Source organism: Dendrobium catenatum, unplaced genomic scaffold, assembly GCF_001605985.2.
Source record: "Dendrobium catenatum unplaced genomic scaffold, ASM160598v2 fragScaff_scaffold_243, whole genome shotgun sequence".
NCBI lineage: Eukaryota > Viridiplantae > Streptophyta > Magnoliopsida > Asparagales > Orchidaceae > Dendrobium > Dendrobium catenatum.
Genome location: NW_021318705.1, coordinates 1,740,825 through 1,762,298, shown reverse-complemented (window position 1 = coordinate 1,762,298; position 21,474 = coordinate 1,740,825). Strand labels below are relative to the sequence as shown.

The 21,474-nt window shown below is 34.5% G+C and overlaps 1 protein-coding gene across 5 annotated transcripts in view; it reads left to right on the top strand.

The window, feature by feature from the left end:
• The first annotated feature begins 259 nt into the window (after window positions 1–259).
• LOC110102089 (pre-mRNA-processing protein 40A) overlaps window positions 260–21,474 on the top strand; it is a 49,097-nt gene continuing 27,882 nt past the window's right edge. For 4 of the 5 annotated variants that reach the window (XR_003700150.1, XR_003700151.1, XR_002303772.2 and 1 more), the window contains exons 1-23: window positions 260–458; window positions 5,658–5,726; window positions 5,861–5,929; window positions 6,016–6,135; window positions 6,203–6,328; window positions 6,419–6,610; window positions 7,243–7,319; window positions 7,508–7,577; window positions 10,470–10,522; window positions 10,651–10,708; window positions 11,148–11,527; window positions 12,413–12,485; window positions 16,104–16,202; window positions 16,286–16,354; window positions 16,434–16,511; window positions 16,647–16,733; window positions 16,803–16,837; window positions 16,994–17,099; window positions 18,412–18,492; window positions 18,576–18,668; window positions 18,733–18,786; window positions 18,861–18,977; window positions 19,059–19,157. Coding sequence is in view for 2 of the 5 variants with exons in the window: in XM_020830262.2 (XP_020685921.1) it covers window positions 5,694–5,726; window positions 5,861–5,929; window positions 6,016–6,135; window positions 6,203–6,328; window positions 6,419–6,610; window positions 7,243–7,319; window positions 7,508–7,577; window positions 10,470–10,522; window positions 10,651–10,708; window positions 11,148–11,527; window positions 12,413–12,485; window positions 16,104–16,202; window positions 16,286–16,354; window positions 16,434–16,511; window positions 16,647–16,733; window positions 16,803–16,837; window positions 16,994–17,099; window positions 18,412–18,492; window positions 18,576–18,668; window positions 18,733–18,786; window positions 18,861–18,977; window positions 19,059–19,157 (2,169 nt within the window). In the remaining 3 variants the exon portion in view is untranslated. The remainder of the gene's footprint in view (window positions 459–5,657; window positions 5,727–5,860; window positions 5,930–6,015; window positions 6,136–6,202; window positions 6,329–6,418; window positions 6,611–7,242; window positions 7,320–7,507; window positions 7,578–10,469; window positions 10,523–10,650; window positions 10,709–11,147; window positions 11,528–12,412; window positions 12,486–16,103; window positions 16,203–16,285; window positions 16,355–16,433; window positions 16,512–16,646; window positions 16,734–16,802; window positions 16,838–16,993; window positions 17,100–18,411; window positions 18,493–18,575; window positions 18,669–18,732; window positions 18,787–18,860; window positions 18,978–19,058; window positions 19,158–21,474) is intronic. The other variant, XM_020830263.2, reaches the window with a different exon arrangement.

Genomic DNA, 21,474 nt, shown 5'->3' with positions numbered 1-21,474 from the left:
AGGCCCGTGGTTTTTTCCCCCTTTTCAGGGGTTTTTCACGTAAAAATTTTGGTGTCTCATAAATGTTAGACCCTCTTTCTTTATCTGATTGAGTGCCGGATTTTCGTACAACGCTACCGGCTTTGCAGTTATATATATGATTTTTTTCATTCATACAACCACTGAATTTTAAGATCTAATAAATATAAATTTATACTAAAATTCAGTGGTTGTATGAATGAAAAAAATCATATATATAATTGCAAAGCCGGTAAAGCCTATTTTCCCCGCTTGAGAAGCAAACACGGCTCAAGGTGAGCGAACCAGAACTCTAAATATTAATTTTCTCTTTTCTCCCTTCTTCAAAAACCCTAGCCCCGGGTTCTTTGCACGACAATAGAGCGACAGTGGACGTTCAATTTTTGTCTGACGATCGTTTGCAGCAACTATACGACCGACGCGCCTTCGCATGAGTTAGGGTGCGGCATTCTATCTATCTCTCGATCTATTGTTTGCGCACTTTTTTATCTGTCCGACGAGTTAGGGTTAGGGCTGGGGGATTCCGTTCTATGCTTCGCGCCTCTTATTTAGTTTTATTGAGTTGTGATATGACATCCCTGATAAAACATTGGAATTTATAATGGGCGTTCAAAAAGCTCGTGATTTGCTTATCATGGGTATATTTTGTTTAGGATATATGATAGATTTATTAGACAAAAAGTCCCAGCTTCGCTTTTATCTGTGTTCTCTAGGTTTAATTTTTAGGTTGTAGTTATCAAGTTGAGCTTACTAGGATTGGTTTCATATTTTGATCCATTAAGAAAAAGTGATAAAATGGATTGTTCTGAATTTGGTTCTTTGCAGAGATTAGCTTTTGATGTACCCTAGTGGAACTGTGTCAAATTTGAATTTTGGTTTAACAACCTAAGATATGCTTATAATTCTTTACCCTTTTTGTATGCATTAGTAGTATTATAAATATAAACCTATAGTTGGAAAAATGCCTGGATGATAGTTAGGGGACTGTTTTATTCACTTTTTTTTGGAGTACAATGTTATCTGGATTGTGGTGCTATAGTCAGGACTGGCTCCGAGTCTTGTGTAGGAAGTAATCAATAAGCAAAAGAAGGGATGTTTTATCTCATAGTGAAAAGGGGCATCTCCTATTTTCTGGAATGGTTGCAAATGCTGTCTAATGATAATAAGGGGCTCTAATCTATTTTTTCTGTTTCTTATTTATTTATTTTTCCATCAACATAGCTTCTATATAGGTTTGGCCAATCTAGATAAGAGCTATCTTAATGATTCTTTGGTTCAATATTACCTTAATTTTAGTGTTTTTTGGGCGGCACTTTAATGTACAAGGTGCAATAAATTTTGGTTCATTGTTATAGTTTTGAAGATCTAGAATGATGGATGATCCTAGGATTTCTATTTTCTCAATTGGGTAACCAACCAAGATATCATTGTATGTAGGCGTTAGAAAATTTGGCTGATATATAAATTACAACATTCTTGAGTTGACTTAAATTTGGTATTGGAAACTCAGGATGCCAATTAACTAGAGAAGTGACAGCTGATATTGGAACAACTTATAACCCAAGATCTTGGAACCCTAACAACAAAATCTTACGTTGTCTGATGAACCTAACAAGAGGAGTCTTTTATTAAGAGTAGTTTACACCTTAGATCTCAGTTAACCAAACAGCCCATTGAAGTTGAAATGCAAGGATCGGTTGTTAACATGAAAGGAAATAACTCGGGCAAGGGATTCACAGAATGAATTTGTTATAACTGATTCCTGCATTAGTATTTGATAGTAGGAACATTATCTCACAGGCTTAATGTACATTTCCTATGGAAAAGAGATGCAACCTTATAATTAAGCATTCACATTAATGATTAAAGAGTTAGTAGACCCTTTTTCATGCCATTTGTTGTTATAAAGCTTTTTTATTGGTATATTGGAACAAGTTGTTGGAAAACGAGACTCTTTAAGAGATACTAAAAATGCTTCCCTATTTAGGGTTTAAAGAAAATCTGGATAGAAGTAATGTAAAATGGGATTTGAATGAGATTTTAGTTAGTTTAGGAGGGACATTGATGATGTAATTGTGTGTGTTTGGGAGGGTGGGATGTGGTTTGTGTTGGGTGAGAATTTTTAAGGGATACTGAAAATGCTTACAAGGTTTTTTAATGTTGATTTAACTTGTTCTTGTTGATTGAGAATTTAGTTGTGCCACTCTTGGATATTTAATATGTACGTTAGATTTTTTTTTTTTAATTTTGCAAAAAAGGTTATGCTTCATCAGTTAGGACTTTGAAGCCATTGGTTTCTATCAGAGAAGCGGCCTTTTAATGTTTTTTTTTTTTTTGCAAAAAAGATTATGCTCCATCGATTATGACATTGAAGTCGTTGTTTTCAATCAGAGAAGTGACCTGCTAATTTTTTTTTTCAATGCAATGGTAAGGTTATTACGTCAAACCCTCATTGGTAGAAGCCTCATGCATTGGATAGTTTATGTAAAATAATAGTGACGTTTAAAGTTTGATTTATCTTAAGAAGAAACATTGTTCCTTAAAAATATGATAATCGTTGGTGCTCAAAATAATGATGTAAGTGGGGCTGTAAAAAAAAGTTATACTATTTATAAATTCTCATGATAGCATTAGTAAATAATTTATTAAGATTTGACAAATAAAAAGGTTTTGTTTAAATGAATGCAATTTCTATTGAAAAAGTTGAATGAAGTTGGCATGAAAAAGTTCTTTTTGGCATGTTAATTAAGCAGTGGCTTCTCAAAGATGAGTTTTATGTTTCAATGCTTCACATAACCATGATGGTGATCATCATTTATTCAAACTTTGCCACGTTCATCCTGGTGAAATGAGCTTCCCTCTTTGTCTACCAAACGAATTTTTAGCTAAATTTAGCCAGACCTTTTCATTTATATTAAATGGGTTGGCTAAGTTGCTATGGTCAGAGAGAATTAATGATGCATAGACCATTTTACTAAGTGAAGATCTGATTAATAGTCCTATTTATTATTAATTTATTATTATTTTTATTTTCGAGGGGTTTACTAGAGCTAGAAAGGGAGGCAAGGCAACAACATCAACAATGTGGAGTCAACTATATGAATCCTTTTTCTCCATTGATCATGTTAAGAGTTGAATTCTCATTTTAATTTAATAAAAAATTTCATTTATAATATTTTCTTGCCATGTCTTTTTTAACTCTTCTCTTCCTTTCTTAACAAAGGCCAAATCTAATACATCTACTCTCCTAACTGGGTCATCGAAATGCCAATGTTTTATCCGTCCATACCATCTAATGCGACTCTCTCTAATCTTGTCTACACTAGAGCTACTCCAACCTTTTCACGTATATACTTGTTTTGCATTCTGTCTCTAAGAGTGAAGCCACTCATCCGCCTGAGCCCTCAGCTCAACAACACTTAATTTTATGCTTCTCTTTTAATTGCCATCATTTTGTTCCATAAAGCATTGTAGGTCTCACCACCATCTTATAGAAATTTCCCTTAAGTTTGAGGGGTACTTCTCTATCACACAACATGTCCGATGAATTCCTCAACTTTAACCATCCAACTTGAACTCTACTAATAATATCCCCATTTATTTCACCATCACTTTGAATAATAAACCCAAGATATCTAAAACATGTACTATTATTAATGACTTGATCCTCCAAAATCACAACCCCCCTTGTAGATCTATTACTACTAAAATTACACTCTATGTATTCGGCTTTAGATATAATCAAACAAAAACCTTTAGACTCTAAAGTTAACCTCCATAATTCAAGTTTTCCTTCAATTCCCTCACTAGTCTTATCAACAAGAAGAATATCATCAGCAAAATACATACACCAGGGTATATCTTCTTATAAATGTCTAGTAAGAACATGCATGACTGAAAGAAAAATATATGGGCTTAAAACTAATCTTTGATATAATCCAACTGAAATAGGAAAATACTTGGTCAAACCACCTTGTTTTTAAACAAAAATAAAACAAATATTGCAGACATATCCTTAATGACCTGAATATTAGCATTATTAACTCCTTTCTTTTGTAGAATCTCTAGAGCACTTCTCTTGGAACTTTATTATATGCTATCTTTAAATCGATAAATATCACATGTAGATCATCTTTATTCTCTCTATACTTCTCCATCAAACCTCTCAATAAATGTATAACTTCCATAGTAGACCTACCTGACATGAATCCAAATTGATTTTTAGAAACATTAGAATTAAATTGTTACCCATGCTCAATAACTCAAAAGGGAGGCAAGGAAAAAAGAAGATAAATGATGATGAGGACCTTAAAGATCATTTGATTTTATAGTTTTGGTGATGGTGGGGGAAGGGGGTGTGGTTTGAAATCATAAAATTATGTCTGCATACATTCATACTAAAATGGTGGGGAGAGTGATTATACATGACATGAGACAAAAGTAGGGGAGAGAGAAGGGATAAGATTATGTGATGTGAAAGCGAGATGGGAATAAGGGATGGAGTTAGCTAAGTTGGAAGATGTAGTGAGAATGATGGAGAATGTGTAGGGGCAGAGGAGGGGATTGATGAGTGGAGGGAGAGGAGGGATTAGGCAAATATTTTGATTGAAAGAGAGAGGGAGAGAGAGAGTGGAGCGAGGAGAGGGATAGAGGGGTTTGGGTGAATAGGAGTAGGGGGGAGAGAGACGGGGTATTGATTGAGTATGTGGAAGAGAGAAAGGGTGGGGGGGGGGAGGGAAGGCGCATATTTGTGAACATAGAATGACACACCATGATGCAAAGTTCTCCGTCCAGCTATGACGCATAGGGCATGGCATGGGCGTGCCATTTAAAACATGGCGCACAATATAAAATAATTTAAAAATAATATTAATATAAAATACAATTAAATATCAAACAATAGGTTAATTTGAACAAAATTTAATCATAAATATCCTTCCAAACAAGAAAAACGACAAGTTTAAATTCTACAAAAAACTTAAATCAATAGATTTAAACATAATTTAGCCTAAATCATGCCAAATAGTAAAAATGACAGTTTTAAATCTGTCAAAAAATTAAATCATTAAATTAATTAATAGTTAATTGTGATATTAGTATTTAAATCTAAAAAAAGTTAATTATAATTTAAAATTTAACATATTAATAAAATCACGTGCATTTTTTTGCGCATTGCACAATGCGCCATTGCCAATGTAGGGATCAAATAGCGCAGATAGCACACGCTAGTTTGATGTGCCATGCCGCACCAAGCATATAGCTTCGTATGTGTGCTGTTGACATGCATGGGAAGAAGCCGAAGAGAGGCTTACTGAAGGGGATGGGGAGGAAAGGAGGAAGGCAAAAGGGGGTTGGTGTGTGACCGGATTTATCAATGGAGAAAGAGAGAGGTTGGGTAAAGATTAAGTATGATTTGTCTAAGGATGATTGGACTGGTAACTATATGCCAACTATGAAAGGGTATGAGATGTGATGCTATATGTTTTCCTTTTAGTAAATTGCTTAAATACCCATACTTTTAAATTACAAAAAGCTCTTGAATATTATTTTGAGTGTTAAGGAAGAGATGTATTTCATTGTTAATTTTTTGGGAAAAAGATTATGCTTCGCCTTCTAAATTTAACATATTGGTTTTGCAGTTACTTCTTCCTGTCGCTGCTTGAGTATCTAGTGTGATGGCCAGCAATCCACAATCTTCTGGGCCACAGGTTGGTTTGCCATTTGCATATTTGGATTACCTACTCTCATAATTCTTGTTTATTATAGATACCGAAATATGTATAAGAATATGAGCTGAGGTGCCTTGGTAAGTTTCTCATATGTTTAAAATTTTTATTTGAAGCCTATAAGGCCTTCTGTCGTAGGATCTGCTGGTCCCCCTCCAAATTTTGGTCCTCCCATGCCTATGCAGGTTAGGCTTTTTCTGTGGAGTTTCAGGTACCTTGTTTATATTAATATCAATGATTTTTTCTAAAATCTGATTTTTTGATAATGCAGTTTAGAACTGTTGCTCCACCTCAACAAGCTCATCAGTTCAATCCGGTAGCTACCCAACAATTCAGGCCAACTGTGCAAGGCATGACTGGACCAAATGTTGGAATTTCTGGTCAAACTCAGGTATCCCACTTTTCTTAACCCTGATGAAAATTTTGACCTATCAGTTCAAGGTGCACCTTCGTTGCAGGCGATTCCTATGCCCTACATTCAACAAAATAGATCCATCACAGCTGGTGCGCAAAGCATGCAGTTGCCAAATAATATTGTGCCTAATATAGGTGGTGTCGGGATGCCTCTTTCTTCCTCGTACACGGTAATTTTACATATTTTACCTCATTTTATGTTTAATCAGAGAACATTCTTTTGTTATTTTGTTTTGAATGATTACATTTTTATTGTTTAGTTTGCAACATCTTATGGCCAACCGCTGAATACCATGAATGCCTCTTCACAGTATCAGCCAACGATCCACGTGCATGCACCTGTTGCACCTACTAGTGGACCATCTTGGGGTACATCAGGGACTCAAAGCTTATCTCCTTTAACGCCCTTGATGCACGCCACACAACAACCTATAATCATTGGTTCTGTAGCGGTGAGATTGTTTTTCAGCTTTTGCGTGTTCCTAGAAAATAAGATGTTTACTTGGGATCATTTTATTTTACCTTATTTTTGTTTATGTTCTTACTTGAAGTAAAAAAATGTTTGATATTCTTATTCTTTTATTGTTTTAAATACTAGAAGCCCATTTATTTCTTGTCCCATGAAGCCACATGTTTTGCCTAATGACAAGAGAGAGAGAAATTTCGAAACTACAAAACTGCTCTGGTTTGGAGTAGCAAAGGATTAGTTAATTGGGTAGTGGTGGATTTATTATGTTGAGTGGCAATCAGAGGCATGGATGGGAGGAAGGGGCGAGCTGGGAGTAGCCTTGAGGAAGGGGCGAGCTGGGAGTAGGGGAAGGCGGGAGTCTTTTAGAAAAAAATAGTTTTAAATTATAAAAAGCAGAAAGATCTTTTTATACTGTTTCAATTAACCAATAAAATTATCTAAAAGAAGAAAAACTACTTAAACGAAGTTCTCTTATTTTTTAGTTGTTTATTAAAAACAAAAAATAAAAGCAAGAAGTGATCCCAACCAAGTCCTAAATGTTAAATATGAATTTTTTCTAGGCCATATCATGCAATTTATACTGTAATGTTAATATTTTTTTTACAAATAACACAGGGTACAAATGTACAACCCGGTACGGCCGAGCAGGTAGCTTCTGATTGGCAAGAACATACTGCTGCAGATGGAAAAAGGTTCTTTGTGACAGATTTTTTTAGTTTTTCATTTGAACTTGAGGCACCCTAAACTACGTTAACTTTGTTATTCCTTTAATTAACCTTTTTTTTAATGATTCATAATATGTCCACCTTTGATTCCTGCCTTTCTCTTGAACGTCTTCATTTAGTTTTTACTGTTTTGTTTTATTAATTCTTCTGTCCAGATATTATTATAACAAAAAGACCAGGCAGTCTAGTTGGGCGAAACCTTTTGAACTCATGACGCCTACTGAGGTGAGTTATATTTTGGAATTATTGCATTGAAACTCTTTATTGTTTTCTTCATTTTGCTTCCATACAACTCAGTTCAGCTTGAGGAAAACAAACTGTTTTATGAGTATTTTCTGTTGATGTTGAGTATTGTAGCTGAATTTAAGTGAATCACCATTTTTCTATGATCAAGTCATGCCGTTTAATATTGTTTTATGCGGATCCTCTGTTTCTTTGCATGTTCGCCCACTGTCAAGTAGATGTCTTTTGGCCTATCTGGAGAGAAAAACGACTGTTCTATATGATCGTTTTGAAGGTGGTATCTCACTTTTCTCAAGACAGTTATTTTCTTTTATTTCATCATGATGGTCTTTAATCTGGCTTTGTAGTTAGCAATTTGGTAACCATAAAACTTATTTTATTTCATCTACATATTTCTTTTGTCCATCCCAAATTGCTAACTAAAACCAGAAGATATATGAGGTTAATCTTACTATTTATGAAGTTATGTCTACTATTTATTTTTAAATATAGGTTATCTAGATTAGTGAATGCGATGTTTTAAGAGGTAATGTACATATTAAGTGGAATAAAAATTAGTTTTGAGGGATAGTATATAGATTGAGTGGAAAAAATATTTATTGTTATTAGTAAAATAGTATGAATACAATTACATGAAGTGTACGTTGCTAGATTAATTTAAGAAAGAATATAATGAGTCAAAATCTATCGGCCAACTGAAAGAAACAAGTGCACGACACATTCTAAGGCTCTACTACCTGAATTAAACAACCAGGAATAAATTAATGTCTATATCAAATAGCTGTATTATGAGAAGCGAAGCCAATATTTATGTTTTGTTGTTCGAGCTATAGCGTTCAGTCTGGCCTCAAACTGGCCAAAATGTTTATACATTATAAATGCGTCTGTAGGATTGAAAAGTATGGAATGACATTAAAAAACTTATGCACTAAATCAAAAGCAAGAAAGCATGACTTATTATCCCACTACCCATGATGGCAGAGTACTACAAAATACAAATTACAATATGATGTATATGCAAGATTGAAAATTGTGGAATGGAATTAAAAAAAAAAAAACTTATGCACTAAATTAAAAGCAAGAAAGCATCATATATAACCCCACTACAAGTGATTGACTAAGTATTACAAAATACAAATTCCAATATAATGCTAATTCAAACAGTTTACATTCTTACAAAGATAATTAAGTTCAATCAAAACCAAAGAACCGTTGGCCATTCTGTGGTCATTAGCTATAGCCATGTCAAATTATTACATGGCTTTCCTTCCATAATCTTGATAGATTTTATTGATGGAAGGCTCAAACTAAGAGGAGGGATAAAGCATCAAAGGGAGGTTCAAGGATGGGGCTGTGTTGTAGATTAACATGCATTGAGGGAGGTTCTTGAGTGGTTTAAAAGAAGTGTTTGGAATTTGGAGTGTAAGTTTACTGATTGTAAGGCATAAAAATATATCAAAGGACCTTAGGTGTTGTACTCGTGTGGGAAATGGGGGTTGTGGTGATGGAGAAAAAGAAAGGATCACTTTAGAGGAGTGGCTTTTGCCATCATCATCATGGAAGGATGCCTCTTCAAAATTTTTGCTTTTATTTGACATGAACGAATGAAATGAATGTTGGAGATTTTAAGACAACAATATATGAAGGCCCTTTTAATAGTAATATAGATTTTTCAGAAAAAAGTTGAATGAAATATTTGCTTTGTAGAGCGTATTCTTGAAATTTTCTTTTGCATATCTTTAGTGCAAAAAAAATAATCAAGTTGAGCTTTCCTTGGTTAAAAGTGTCTTATATATTATGTCAACTTAAAAAAATTATAGAATGTAATATTTATGATTAATGAGTGTCTAGTGATAGGATGTGTTATAGTCTTCATGTCAAACATTATCTTAACTATTTTTGGTTGGTTGATGAATCCTTCTTTGTCATTCATTCTTGCTGAATGATTTATGTGATGTTAATTTTAGTTTCTTTTCAACCTAGTATTCAGTACTCGCTGGTCTGTTATGTGTAGTATGGTATTGGATGTCTCGTCTTTAGATGCTAACGATTTTTTTTTTGTTTTACCAAGCAATCTAAAGATAACTACAATGCAGGAATGCTAGGAAATATATAAAAATAGTGGTTAATCCTTGATTTCAAGCTTGCTAAAAAATTTGTTTGCTGATGATATTACGTTGCTTTCTAGTGAGCTTTTTCTATATCTTATTAAATACAGATTTTATGATTAAAGAGGTGTAATTGTTGCTGTTTTTCTTACTATTGTACTAATTGTTTGATTTGCTTTTCCTAATACAAGTTAATTTGTTCTGATCTTTATTGTTGTGCTTTGTTTATATTACCTTAAACTTTAAAATTTTAATGACTGTTCTAACCGAGCGTGCAGACTGATACTATTGTTTGAATAATATCTATTATAATATGAAAATGAATTCCTTTTGATCCTAGCATCCACAACATATGAAGCTGCTAGATATTCTATGTCAGAATAATGAAATACTTAGCTATTGCTGGCTATGCTCGTGCTTGAAGATTCATCAGTTTTTCTTTTTAATGTAAAATATTGTGTTGTATGACAGGCTTCAGTGTCACATTTATGTGCTAGAATATGCAGTTAATCTTGATTACATGGGCAGTCTTGCATTTCTGCGGATATGTTACTGAGCTTCATGTGCTCTATCACTAAAAATATTAAACTGCAGAATGTTTTTATTGTTTCTGGTTCTCATTCTCAAAATTTTTTTAAGCAATACCATTTGATCTTGTTATTCCCCACCTCTCTTGAGCGTAACCAAGTTCTGTTGCTCATTTTCTTTTCATACTGAATATTTGCTCTAACTTTGAGGCTCATCTGATTCCATTATCTGTTTTTAGAGGGCAGATGCGTCGACTGAGTGGAAAGAATTCCAGACTCCAGACGGTCGGAAGTATGGATATGCTTTTTCTTGTTTATCCTTTTATATTCCATTCAGTGAAGAAATGTTTATTTTTTAGTAACATGCTTTACTTTCTGTTAAATGTCTATAATCTGTTTCACCTTGTCAATGCTTTGCAGATATTACTATAACAAAGTGACAAAGCAATCAAAATGGTCAATTCCTGAAGAGCTCAAGGTGTTTTTTTTGTAAAGATTATTTTCAACTTTTGTATTCTTTTTAAATGGCCAGAATGTTTATAATTAGATAGTAAAAATAAATTTACCATTTGCATTAACAAAGGTGTAGGCTATTATCCCAATCATGTTTAAGGTAATTAAACTGATAGTTTTGGTGATGGCATACCTGCAATTTGTCTGGCAAAGAGGGCATGTACTATGGTTAAGGAAATGGAACTTGGAATTTAAATGATGATTTACTTGCAAAGAGGGTAGTGTAGCGAGGATGGCCATTGCAAGTATAAAAGTTGGCTAAATCAACCATATTTGGAGTTTATAGGGAGGCTTTTATGGAAGGGTTTAGAAAGCTGAAGCAGTAGTGAAGCGGCTCTTATATGCTATTGTGATGTGATTATTGTTTATTAATTTATTATGTAGTTTTTTCTGTAAACTTGCAGTTAGCCCGTGAGCAGGCTGAGAAGGCAGGGAATCAGCCAGCCTCTGCTGAACCTGTAGTTGCTTCTATTGCCCCAGCAGCTCAGAGTGCTGTTGTTGAGATTCCTTCTTCAACAGCTCTAAATGATTCAACTCCCCCAGCAACAAGTGCAGTGGCAAGTCCAGTTTCAGCCCCAGTTTCAAATCAGGCTGCTTCATTGGCTTCAGGATCATCATCTGTTGTTGATGCACCTGCTGGAATAGCTTCCAGTTCTTCCGTGGGAATTGCAGTTCCTGTGTCTGTTTCAGACCTTAACATCCCTGCTGCCTCAGTGATGGCTTCTGTTTCTGGAAGCTCAGAGATTGTTACTGCGGCAGCAGACATCATACTTGGGAGTACAAAGTAAGAACACTTTGATATGCTTTTGATGCTATGCCTTTTTCTCTTAAATTTTCACATGCCTATATATAAATATAAATGTGCTTAGATTCACATGCCTGACTATATGCGTAACTTGACTGGAGGAGCTATCCGCACAATTATTTGGTAATATATGCCATTAAATATTCTCATGTTTATGCATGAGATTTCCACTGTTGTGTATAATAAATGATAGAAAGTACAACCACATTTAGGGTATGGGGATTATAAAAGAAGAAGGGGTAGACGTAAAGTGGATGTATAAGAAGTTCTAAATGATTATTGAAGACTTTGTTTAATATCTTGGGCAGAACTCTTTTCTTAACATGCATTTTATGCATTTATCTATTTTGATATGCTTGTTCTTGTAGCACTCTACTTCTATTTGTCCATGCATATGAGTATTTATGTAATTATGCATCTGCTAGTCATACTATTTCGTTGCATTCTCTCCATCTGTATGTTGGGGCTGCCTGTTATAATGCGTCACGTCATTCTTATTGTATATATTAGTATGTATCATGCCCATTTGCTGGCTTTGTTTTTACGACCATTTAGGTACATTTATGGGTGTCAGTTTGTTCTATCCATTTGAATATTCTTTCTGGAAAAGGTGTCTGTTCTTGTGTTTCTAGTGTGTGCATTTGCATATTTGCTTTTTTTGGGGGTGGGGGTGTTGGAGTGGGAAGTGATTCATGGGTTTGAAAATGCAACAAGTCTTGACATTGTGCTGTATACATATGTGTGTTTGACATGGTTTGTTTGGATTCATCTCTGCCAAATGTTCTTATGCAACACTTTGTATGATGCTTCTTTTATAAGATTTTACTTGCAGGCTGGGTAATTTTGAAATTTTCATATTTACAGGAGTAGTAATGAGGATTCATCTCTACCAAATGTTGTAAATACAACTGATGGAGCATCTGCTCAGGACCTGGAGGTAATTTTACTTGATGCATAATCTCTATGAGCCTTAAATTATTTGTAGCTTGCTACACTCTAACTTACGTACTTAGGTTGTTATTTATAAAATCTCGGCCTTACCAAAAAAATAGGAAGGTGAAGACAAATAATTTACTTGCTTGGTGAATGCTCCTGGCTGATTAATTGGATAGAATGATTTTGTTTTGGTTTTTTATTTTTTTTGGTTCTTTAGCTGTCCTTTTGATGTAGAACGAAAAACGGCTTTGCTAGGAAGAGGACCACCTCTCCAAAATCTGAAGGAAATTTGGTCTTCTTTGCCCAAAACCTGAAAAGAATCTCAGATTTCCAGAAAATCTGAGAGAGAATTCTCAGATTTTAGTGGTTGGGAATTTCATGGGGATGAAGAAAGAACTCTCCGGCTGTCTCGCTAAAGGTCTCGAACGCGTCGAAGAGGAAGAAGTTTCTCTTGTATGGAAGATGGAAGAAACTCCAAGTACCTTCTAACCAAAATCTGGATGGTCCTTCAGAAAATCTGAAAGATTTCAGCTTTTCTCTCAGAAATATGAGAAGAAATTTCTCTCCCTGTGCTGGGAAAAGGGATTAGAGGTAGCACACGTTATGGAAGTAATCCACATGTGAAACCAAGGTGGAGAGGAGGTATGAGAGGGAGGGAAGATATGGGGGGCAGAGGGGGAAGGCCGGCGGGATTGAGGAGGCGTGGGATCTATTTCCTAAATTCAAGCTCTGATTTCTGGACATAAATTAGAGCTTAGTTATTAGGAAAAATTTCAGCCAATAGGGACATAAGGATTTGAAATTCTTTCGTAAAGGCTGGGTTTAGATTTAGGCAATACTTAATTGAGCATTGATGGGCTAGGGAAGAGGGGCCGGCGGCATTATCAGGTGGATGGGGTTTTGGGTGCCATGTGTCCAAACTTGCTTAAAATGGTTTTAAACTTAGGAAATTATTTAAGTAACTCTATTTGAATTTGAAATTCAATAAGAAGTCATTTAAAACTTTCCAAAAATGGAATGGCAAATTAGGAAAGATTTCAAATTTCAATTAGTTGGATTTGAATTTTGAAAACCGCCCAAAATTAAATCACCCAAATTAAATTTGAATTACATCATGAATAAGATTCAATACTTTCCTAAAATGGCTTTCTAATTTAGGAAACTATTTGAAATTCAAAATTTGAATTTCAAAGGATGAAAATAATTTCCTAAATTATTTGAACTATTTAGGTAAGCTTTAAGATGACATTGACTCCTCATTCATGGAGACAAACAAGGGTGGCCGGCGGTGGAGGAGCAAATGGGGAAAGGTGGCCGGCGGCCAAGAGGGGGTGGGATCGGGGAAGGTGGTCGGCAGCTATGGGAAAAATTTGTGGAATTTCGGGTGGAGGTGAATCCAGTGGTCAAACGAAGATGGGGAGGAGGAAGACGATGAAAAAACAATTAAAAAAGAGATAAAACAAAAACAAAGATTGAAACAAACGATAAAGAGAAAATAAAAACCGCGAGCCTCGGACTCTTCCGAAGACTGACGGGTGATCCGATTGCCCTTCTCCAAGGGACTTCAAATCACGAGCCCGGACCCATCCTGCGGATGGTGACAACTTCGATTCCACCCATAGGAATCTCACAAACGCTCTCTCACAAGAAGAGCACAAGTGTGGAAAAACACAAAAATTTCATATTCATTAACCCCCCATTACAATAGATTAAGGCCTTATATATAGGCCATAACATGAGAAAATCAAAATTACAAAAATGCCCCTTGGGCCAAGACACTCACATAAACTATCCTAGGGGTAAAATAGGAAAATACATAAAACAAGAGCTAAAATTCAGAAAATAATACATAAATGAAAATTTAAATAATGCCCGTCGATTTACGACGCCGCCTGTGATAGATGCGCCAAATCTTTGTATCGATGTCCGCATCACCTTTGTTCAAGATATGACTACGTACCATGTTTTGGTATCCTTATGTAAGAGTGTAATCGTGTTGGATGCTAATTTCAACTGCTTTCTCCTTTTTTGGTGCTTGCTCAATGAATTTCAGTTGCTTGCATATTTTGGACTTTCATTGTTGGATTGCCTCTACTGCTGCCACTACATCCATGCAAACAACTGTTTGGATTTGAATTTTGATTGACAATCTGGATCTTTATTCAAATTAATATTTTGCCGTGCTGCATGGTCAAGATTGAGTTAGGAAGTTGTTTTCTTGGAGACGTAATTTGATCATAATTTATAAACATAGTTCATGTAATCCCTGTTCAGTGGATCATAAGGATTGATCGAAGTGAAGCTGTATCATAGGTACCTAAACATTTTAAAAAATTTATACTGAAAACTAGTTATTTACTTTTTGTTGCTTTAAAATAAAATTGATAACATTTGTTTGCTTTTTTATGTTGAATATGTTTAGCCTCAATCCAGTCAGCTTTAATGACCTCAATTGGATAAGTTACTCTAAAATATAATAATTATATATTTTTATATTTATGTCAATTTACTTAGAATATGTTAATCCCATAGGTGAATTGTATGTTTTTTTTTGTTTTATAAGCGTATTGGTTTTTAACCAAGCAATTTCTGAGTATGTTGGATATGCAAAAAAGAAACATGGAAGTTACATTGGATTAAAAACATGCAACTGAAGGGACAATGGGCTATCTGAGTTTTTAGTCTTTCAGACTGAAGCTTGGCTCTTGTGTATGGAGTTCAGAATGCCTCTCAATGGATTGTGTCATATAATTTTAATTGTACATTCATATAGATGCGTGGTTATTGTTATTGTTTTTGTCACTTCTCACCATTTAAGTAGCTGTTAATAAAAGATGAATAAATGTCCTGCTTTCTTGTACATATTTTTTATTTCGTTTGATAAACGCTGCTCATATGAATGTACTTTATTTTCAGAATTATATATATTTTTACTTCCATGGCTCACATTTAACAGATTTTATTTATTGCTTAGAGTTCCACTTTTAATTGAGTGATGTGTTGTGTGTTCTACTCTGGGAATTTCTTTTCTGATACCTGAACGTTTAAAAGAGTGTTATGTGCTATGTTACTGGTGTGGGATGGGGGGTGGGGGGTGGGGGGGTGTTCATTTGGTAGCTAAAAGAGTATTTGGGTTTGTAGCAATGCATGCAGAAAATGGGCTGCCGTAGAAGAAATCTTTTTCATTTATGATTTCTAATCCTTATAATAGGGATATGGGTTTACTGAAGTAGTGAAATTGGAAAATTGCCCTGAAAGGACTACATTCATGTAATTTTGTATTATCAAAAAATCAATGTCATCGATTCTTAGTTTTCTATAGACTTCTTCATCCCAAGATTCTGAAGGAATTTATAATTGGTGACGAGATTGCCATATTTTTTTGTGATGTTGTTTTGAGCCCGCTGTAGCATTTTTATTATTAAATATCTGCTCTCATAAATTTGGTTTTAAGAATAAACTAGGTAAGTTCTGGAACTAGTCTTAGGAGTTGGTTATGCGTGCTGTTTGTTCTCTTTGATTTTGTATCATTACTCTTGTTGGGAAGGTTTAAGAATCAATTGTTTTCCTACCAAGAATATATTTTTGTTTTAATCATAATTTGATTTGCCTTTGTTAGGAAGCAAAAAGGGGCATGCCTACTGCTGGGAAAATAAATATTACTCCCTTGGAAGAAAAATCAGTTGATGAGGAGCCTTTGGTTTATGCTAATAAGCAGGTGTGGCGTTTTGTCTTGATCCGTTTTCATGGGCTTCCCTCATATTATGATCAATATTAATTCACAACAGCATATTGTTGCAGGAGGCTAAAAATGCCTTTAAATCACTGCTTGAATCTGCCAATGTTGAATCTGATTGGACTTGGGAACAGGTTTTTTTCTATCAGCAATATTTATTGTAATTTTTGTATCGCCAGTTGTGTTGATGCAAATATTTTAAGTGAATTATAGGCTATGAGAGTCATCATAAATGACAAAAGATACGGTGCTCTAAAGACCCTGGGGGAGAGGAAACAAGCGTTTAATGAGGTGTGTTTTATGACATTGTTTTGATTTGTTATAGTACTTGGGAATTTGTTAGTTTCTTGATTAGTTACTGAAAATAACTTATCTTGATTTCTGTGCCATCTTGGATTTAATCCTTTTTTTTTTAATTTATGCAAGTATTTGGGCCAAAGGAAGAAACAAGATGCTGAGGAGAAGCGTAATAGGCAGAAAAAAGTTCGCGAGGATTTTACAAAAATGTTAGAGGTACAGTAATTTATGCTTAGAGAGACTGAACTATTTGCTGTTTCTATGCTAAGTTAATTTTGTTTTTAGGAATGCAATGAACTCACTTCATCCATGAAATGGAGGTATGAATGATAATTCTTTGCCTATTTAAGGATTCTACAGTAAATCTTGCCATAACTTCAATTCTCTTCTTGCTAAAAGCTCTCCTTTGTATGTGTCACTTTGATTTTATTAACCTATTTGATTGAATTCATCTTTTATGTTGACCCTTAATGCAGCAAAGCTATAACCATGTTTGAAAATGATGAGCGGTTCAGCGCTGTTGACCGGCCTAGAGATCGTGAAGATCTTTTTGAGATCTACCTCGTTGAACTTCAGAAGAAGGTTTAGTTTTATTAGTTTAGATGTCTGCATAAGCAAAATGTTTTTATATTCTATTCTCTCTCTCTTTTTTTTTTTAATTATGATGAATTTTTTTGTTGCCACCGAGAGACTTGTATTTCATTGCCCTTTGAAATAATATTTTTTGTTGCAAATCATAATACCTTGTAATTTTGGCGGCATACATTTTATATAAGCATTTTGCATTGTTTCTTATGCTATGTTATTGTTTTGTTCTTTCCAGTCGTGTTGAATATCTTCTGGTATGGGGGTACCTTAATTCTGTCAGTATATTTTTGGAGTTATGCCATTGTTGATGTAAAATTTTGAATTCCCATCTAATTATTCTTGAAGTAGCTTCTGTAATGTGTGGTTAGAAATTGCACTAGTCTAGAATTATGCAGCATGTGGCTTGTGTTTCTGGGTTAGGCGCAGCAGTCAATTGTAGTTTTGTTGCAGGTCCTCTGCATTCTCATGTTCTGTACCATATTGGTCACTATCCGTTGACTAAAGCTGTGCTATTTTATGGTGGCTTAACAAAATTCAAAGCGGCTGCAGGGAATGTGGGTCTTAGAGATTGGAAGGGGAATTGAACAAATGGGAATATGGGATGAAGACAAAGAAGGGCAAGACTTATTGCACGGCTTAGTCCTTTATTTATAATAGTTTCTCAACTATATATGCATTTTCCATTCTTATGTCTGTAACCTTATTTTTAACCTCTTGAGACTTAACTGACGATTTGAATTAGATATGGCTCACTCTTTTGATCTTTCCCATATTTTCACCAGTTCCATTTTTGTACAGCATTCTTTCTTTGTTTTTTGTGTGTTTTTTCTAGGGAATTACTTGATGTGTCATATGTTTGTTATTATTTTATATTTGAGAGCAATCATATGTGATTGCTTGCTACGCATACTCGCATTAGAACTATCTACTAGTCTGCCATATCTCACGCGGTTGGGCGGACCTCCAAGTAACCTCAATATAATATTTTTTATTGATGTTTTTGTGTACTTTATAAACTTATAATCTGAGATTGCTTTTACTGCTAAATTAAGATTCTTTGTTCCACCCAATTATTTATCCTTGTCCCATAGTTGTTTGAGTAAATTTCATTCCAAGAATTTTATCCATGCTTCTCCTGAGACTTTATAACGTTAAGATAGCTCTTCTAAACATTTAATCTTATTCAGAGCAATGGTAACCGCCGACTCTAATACGTTGTATCAATTTTCTACCTCTTTCTTTTCTGCTACATATTTTTCATATGCTATAATATCTAATTTGATGGCTTTTCTGGTGTACGATACAGGAAAGAGCAAAGGCAGCTGATGATCATAAACATAATATAATTGAATATAGAGCTTTTCTGGAATCTTGTGACTTTATCAAGGTTTTGCAAATAACTTTTCTCGCTTACTTTGTTAATCGTGATAACGTTAGATAATGTTTTACCTTTTTTTCCTATATATTTAGGCAACTACCCAATGGAGGAAAGTGCAGGATCGGTTGGAGGATGATGAAAGATGTTCTCGACTAGAAAAAATTGACCGTCTTGAGATTTTTCAGGTGAGTCACCCTCACCTTATTTTTCTGCTTTTTGGGTTCTTCACTTAACAGTATTGCGTTGCAGGAGTACATTCAAGATCTAGAGAAGGAAGAAGAGGAGCAAAAGAAGATACATAGGGTTCTTTCGATCTCTTGTCACCATAATTTATATGTTTTTCTATGATATAAAAAGTCTTACAATAGTATTTATAGGAGCAATTACGGCGCCAAGAGCGAAAAAATCGTGATGCATTCCGCAAGTTGATGGAAGGTGACATTGCTGCTGGCATTCTTACAGCTAAGACACACTGGCGTGATTATTGTATGAAGGTATTTTGGTTTATTTTTAAATGTATTATTGTTATTTTAGGCTGTTTAATTATTTTTTTGATGCCTTTTCTTTGCATTAAGGTCAAGGATTCCTCATCATACCTGGCAGTAGCATCAAACACTGCTGGCTCAACACCAAAAGATCTATTTGAAGATGTTGCAGAGGAGCTTGACAAGCAGGTAATGTTTTGCATTTTACTGGGAAACATTACTTTATTTTCTTTTTTCTTAAATGGAGTGGATTGTGCACGAGTTTTCTGCCAATTTATTGTTGTAAGGTTTATGGCACGCAACTTGCCCCTGCTTGATAGGGCAAATTATTGGGTCAGGTGACCGGACGCGGAGATAGGTTCGGATATTAATAAAATATTATTTTAAATTAAGCGCATGTAAAGCGCAAGTAAAGCACAGGTAAAACGCAACTAAAAAAGCGCAAATAAAGCGCAAGTCAAAAGCGCAGTCAAAAGCGCAGGTGACGCGGCAAATTTTTATTGGATGTCCGAACTTATTTTTCGCGTCCGGTCACCTGACCCAATAATTTGCCACTTGGTAGAGAGGGTGCTTCTAGTTTTAAAAACTATGTAGTATTATTTTCATGAGGACTTTAGTGCGTATTGATTGCAAATTATTGAATTTTACATCCTAAAATTCTGAGATATTCAATTAAAAAGATTAACAAGAATTGCTTATATAGGAAGATGGAGACTTAATTACCTGTTCATTTTGGGTTAACTCATTAAGTATTCTCTTGTTGAAAGCCCAAATTTGTTGAGCGTAAGTGCAGCTTTAATTGAGACACTAGATTACTTTTGGCATCCTGACAGTCTAATTCTGGCTTAATTATGTTTTTCAGTTATGTTGGCTTAATTAAGTTCATCTGCTTTCTATTAATATGCTCCCCGAAATGTAACCAACTTTATGCAAAATTATTAAGTGATTCTTTAAAAAAGGTTATTAGAAGAAAAAATATTAAATCTTTATTGAGCTACTTGTTAAACAAGAAAAAAAGAAAAGCATTTTGTTTTGATAAGTAAGCTGGTTTCTGTTGAGCCTGTTTATCAATTTATTAAGCTTCAGAGATTATGTAGTTTGTGCAAATTGCTATGTATGTGACAATGAGCATGTTATATTCAAACGAGTATCAAAATGTTCATTGTCAACATTAGTTGGGATAAACCCTAAATGGTATATTTTTTGCAATGTTTTTTGTAATATAAATTCATGATATTTTCTTATTTATCATGACATGTTTGGCATAGAAGGTTTCATGTTTACTCAGGCACTTGATAATTGCAATTCAATTGTTGTGTCTTGCTAGTAATATTGTTGGATGTTTTAGTTCAGGGGTTTTAATTAGGAGTGTCAATATTTGACATAACCCGAAAACCGACTCGAACCGACCAGAAAATTTGTGTTAGGGTCAACCCAAACCTGAAACAGGTCGGGTTCGGGTTCAACAATTTGACCCGTTTAAAAAATTGGGTCATGTTCGGGTTAACCCTTTGACCCGAAATTGACACTATTTTGACCCGAAAACCCGTTTTGACCCATAAACCTGAGATTGATCAGTTTTCAACCTGTTTTGACCCGAAAAATGGAGTTTGACCCATATTTTGACCCCAAACTAGCAATTTTTTCAGGGCCCAGGTCATTCGAGTTGTGTCTGGTTGACCCGGACCCGAAGCGGGTAGAGTTTGGGCCCGAAAAATCGACCCGTTTGCCAAAACGAGTCGGGTTCGGGTTGACCCGAATAGTGTCGGGTCAATTTCGGGTTTTACCTGAACCCGACCCGTGAACCAAAATTGACACCCTAGTTCTAATGCAAATCTATTATGAGATGCAAAAGATTATGCAATGTGCACATTTATTTTACCGGTCACAAATTGTGTAGCTTTAACAGTGCTTTAACTGTTATTTGTTACTTTTGATAACAATAAAAGATATTATAAAAATCAATTCAAACAAAAATATCATGTCTTTGTACTAGAAATAATGGAGAATTTGACTCTAAACATGATATAATAGAGAAAAAAGATTCATATAGTTGACCGCACAAAGTGGAATAAAGGTTTGATGTTATTGTTGTTGCTATTTGTACTAAAAATAATGCTTGTAAATTCATAATTAAGGAAGCCATGAAAGAAGTTTAAGATCAAATTGTATGAATTTTAAGTAAAATTAATCACTCTATCAGTCCAATAACAAAAGTTAAAAAAAAGGTAACAGTTTACCAAATTTAATTTTCATACTTGTACAAGGTAATAACCTCTTAAAAATTTTCTCACTTGATCATATAGCTGTCTCCCAAAAGTAGAAATATTTGCATCTAATGGAATTTTGTTGAAAATTAAATTTATTGAGTTTTATACATGCTTAAGGCCAATGTTTATAATTAATAAGTCTAATTGAAAATTATTGGTTCATATCTTCCTATATTTTTTTCCTTAACAGCCAATTCTAAGGAAAAAAAAATGCAAAATAGATTACTAGCATCATG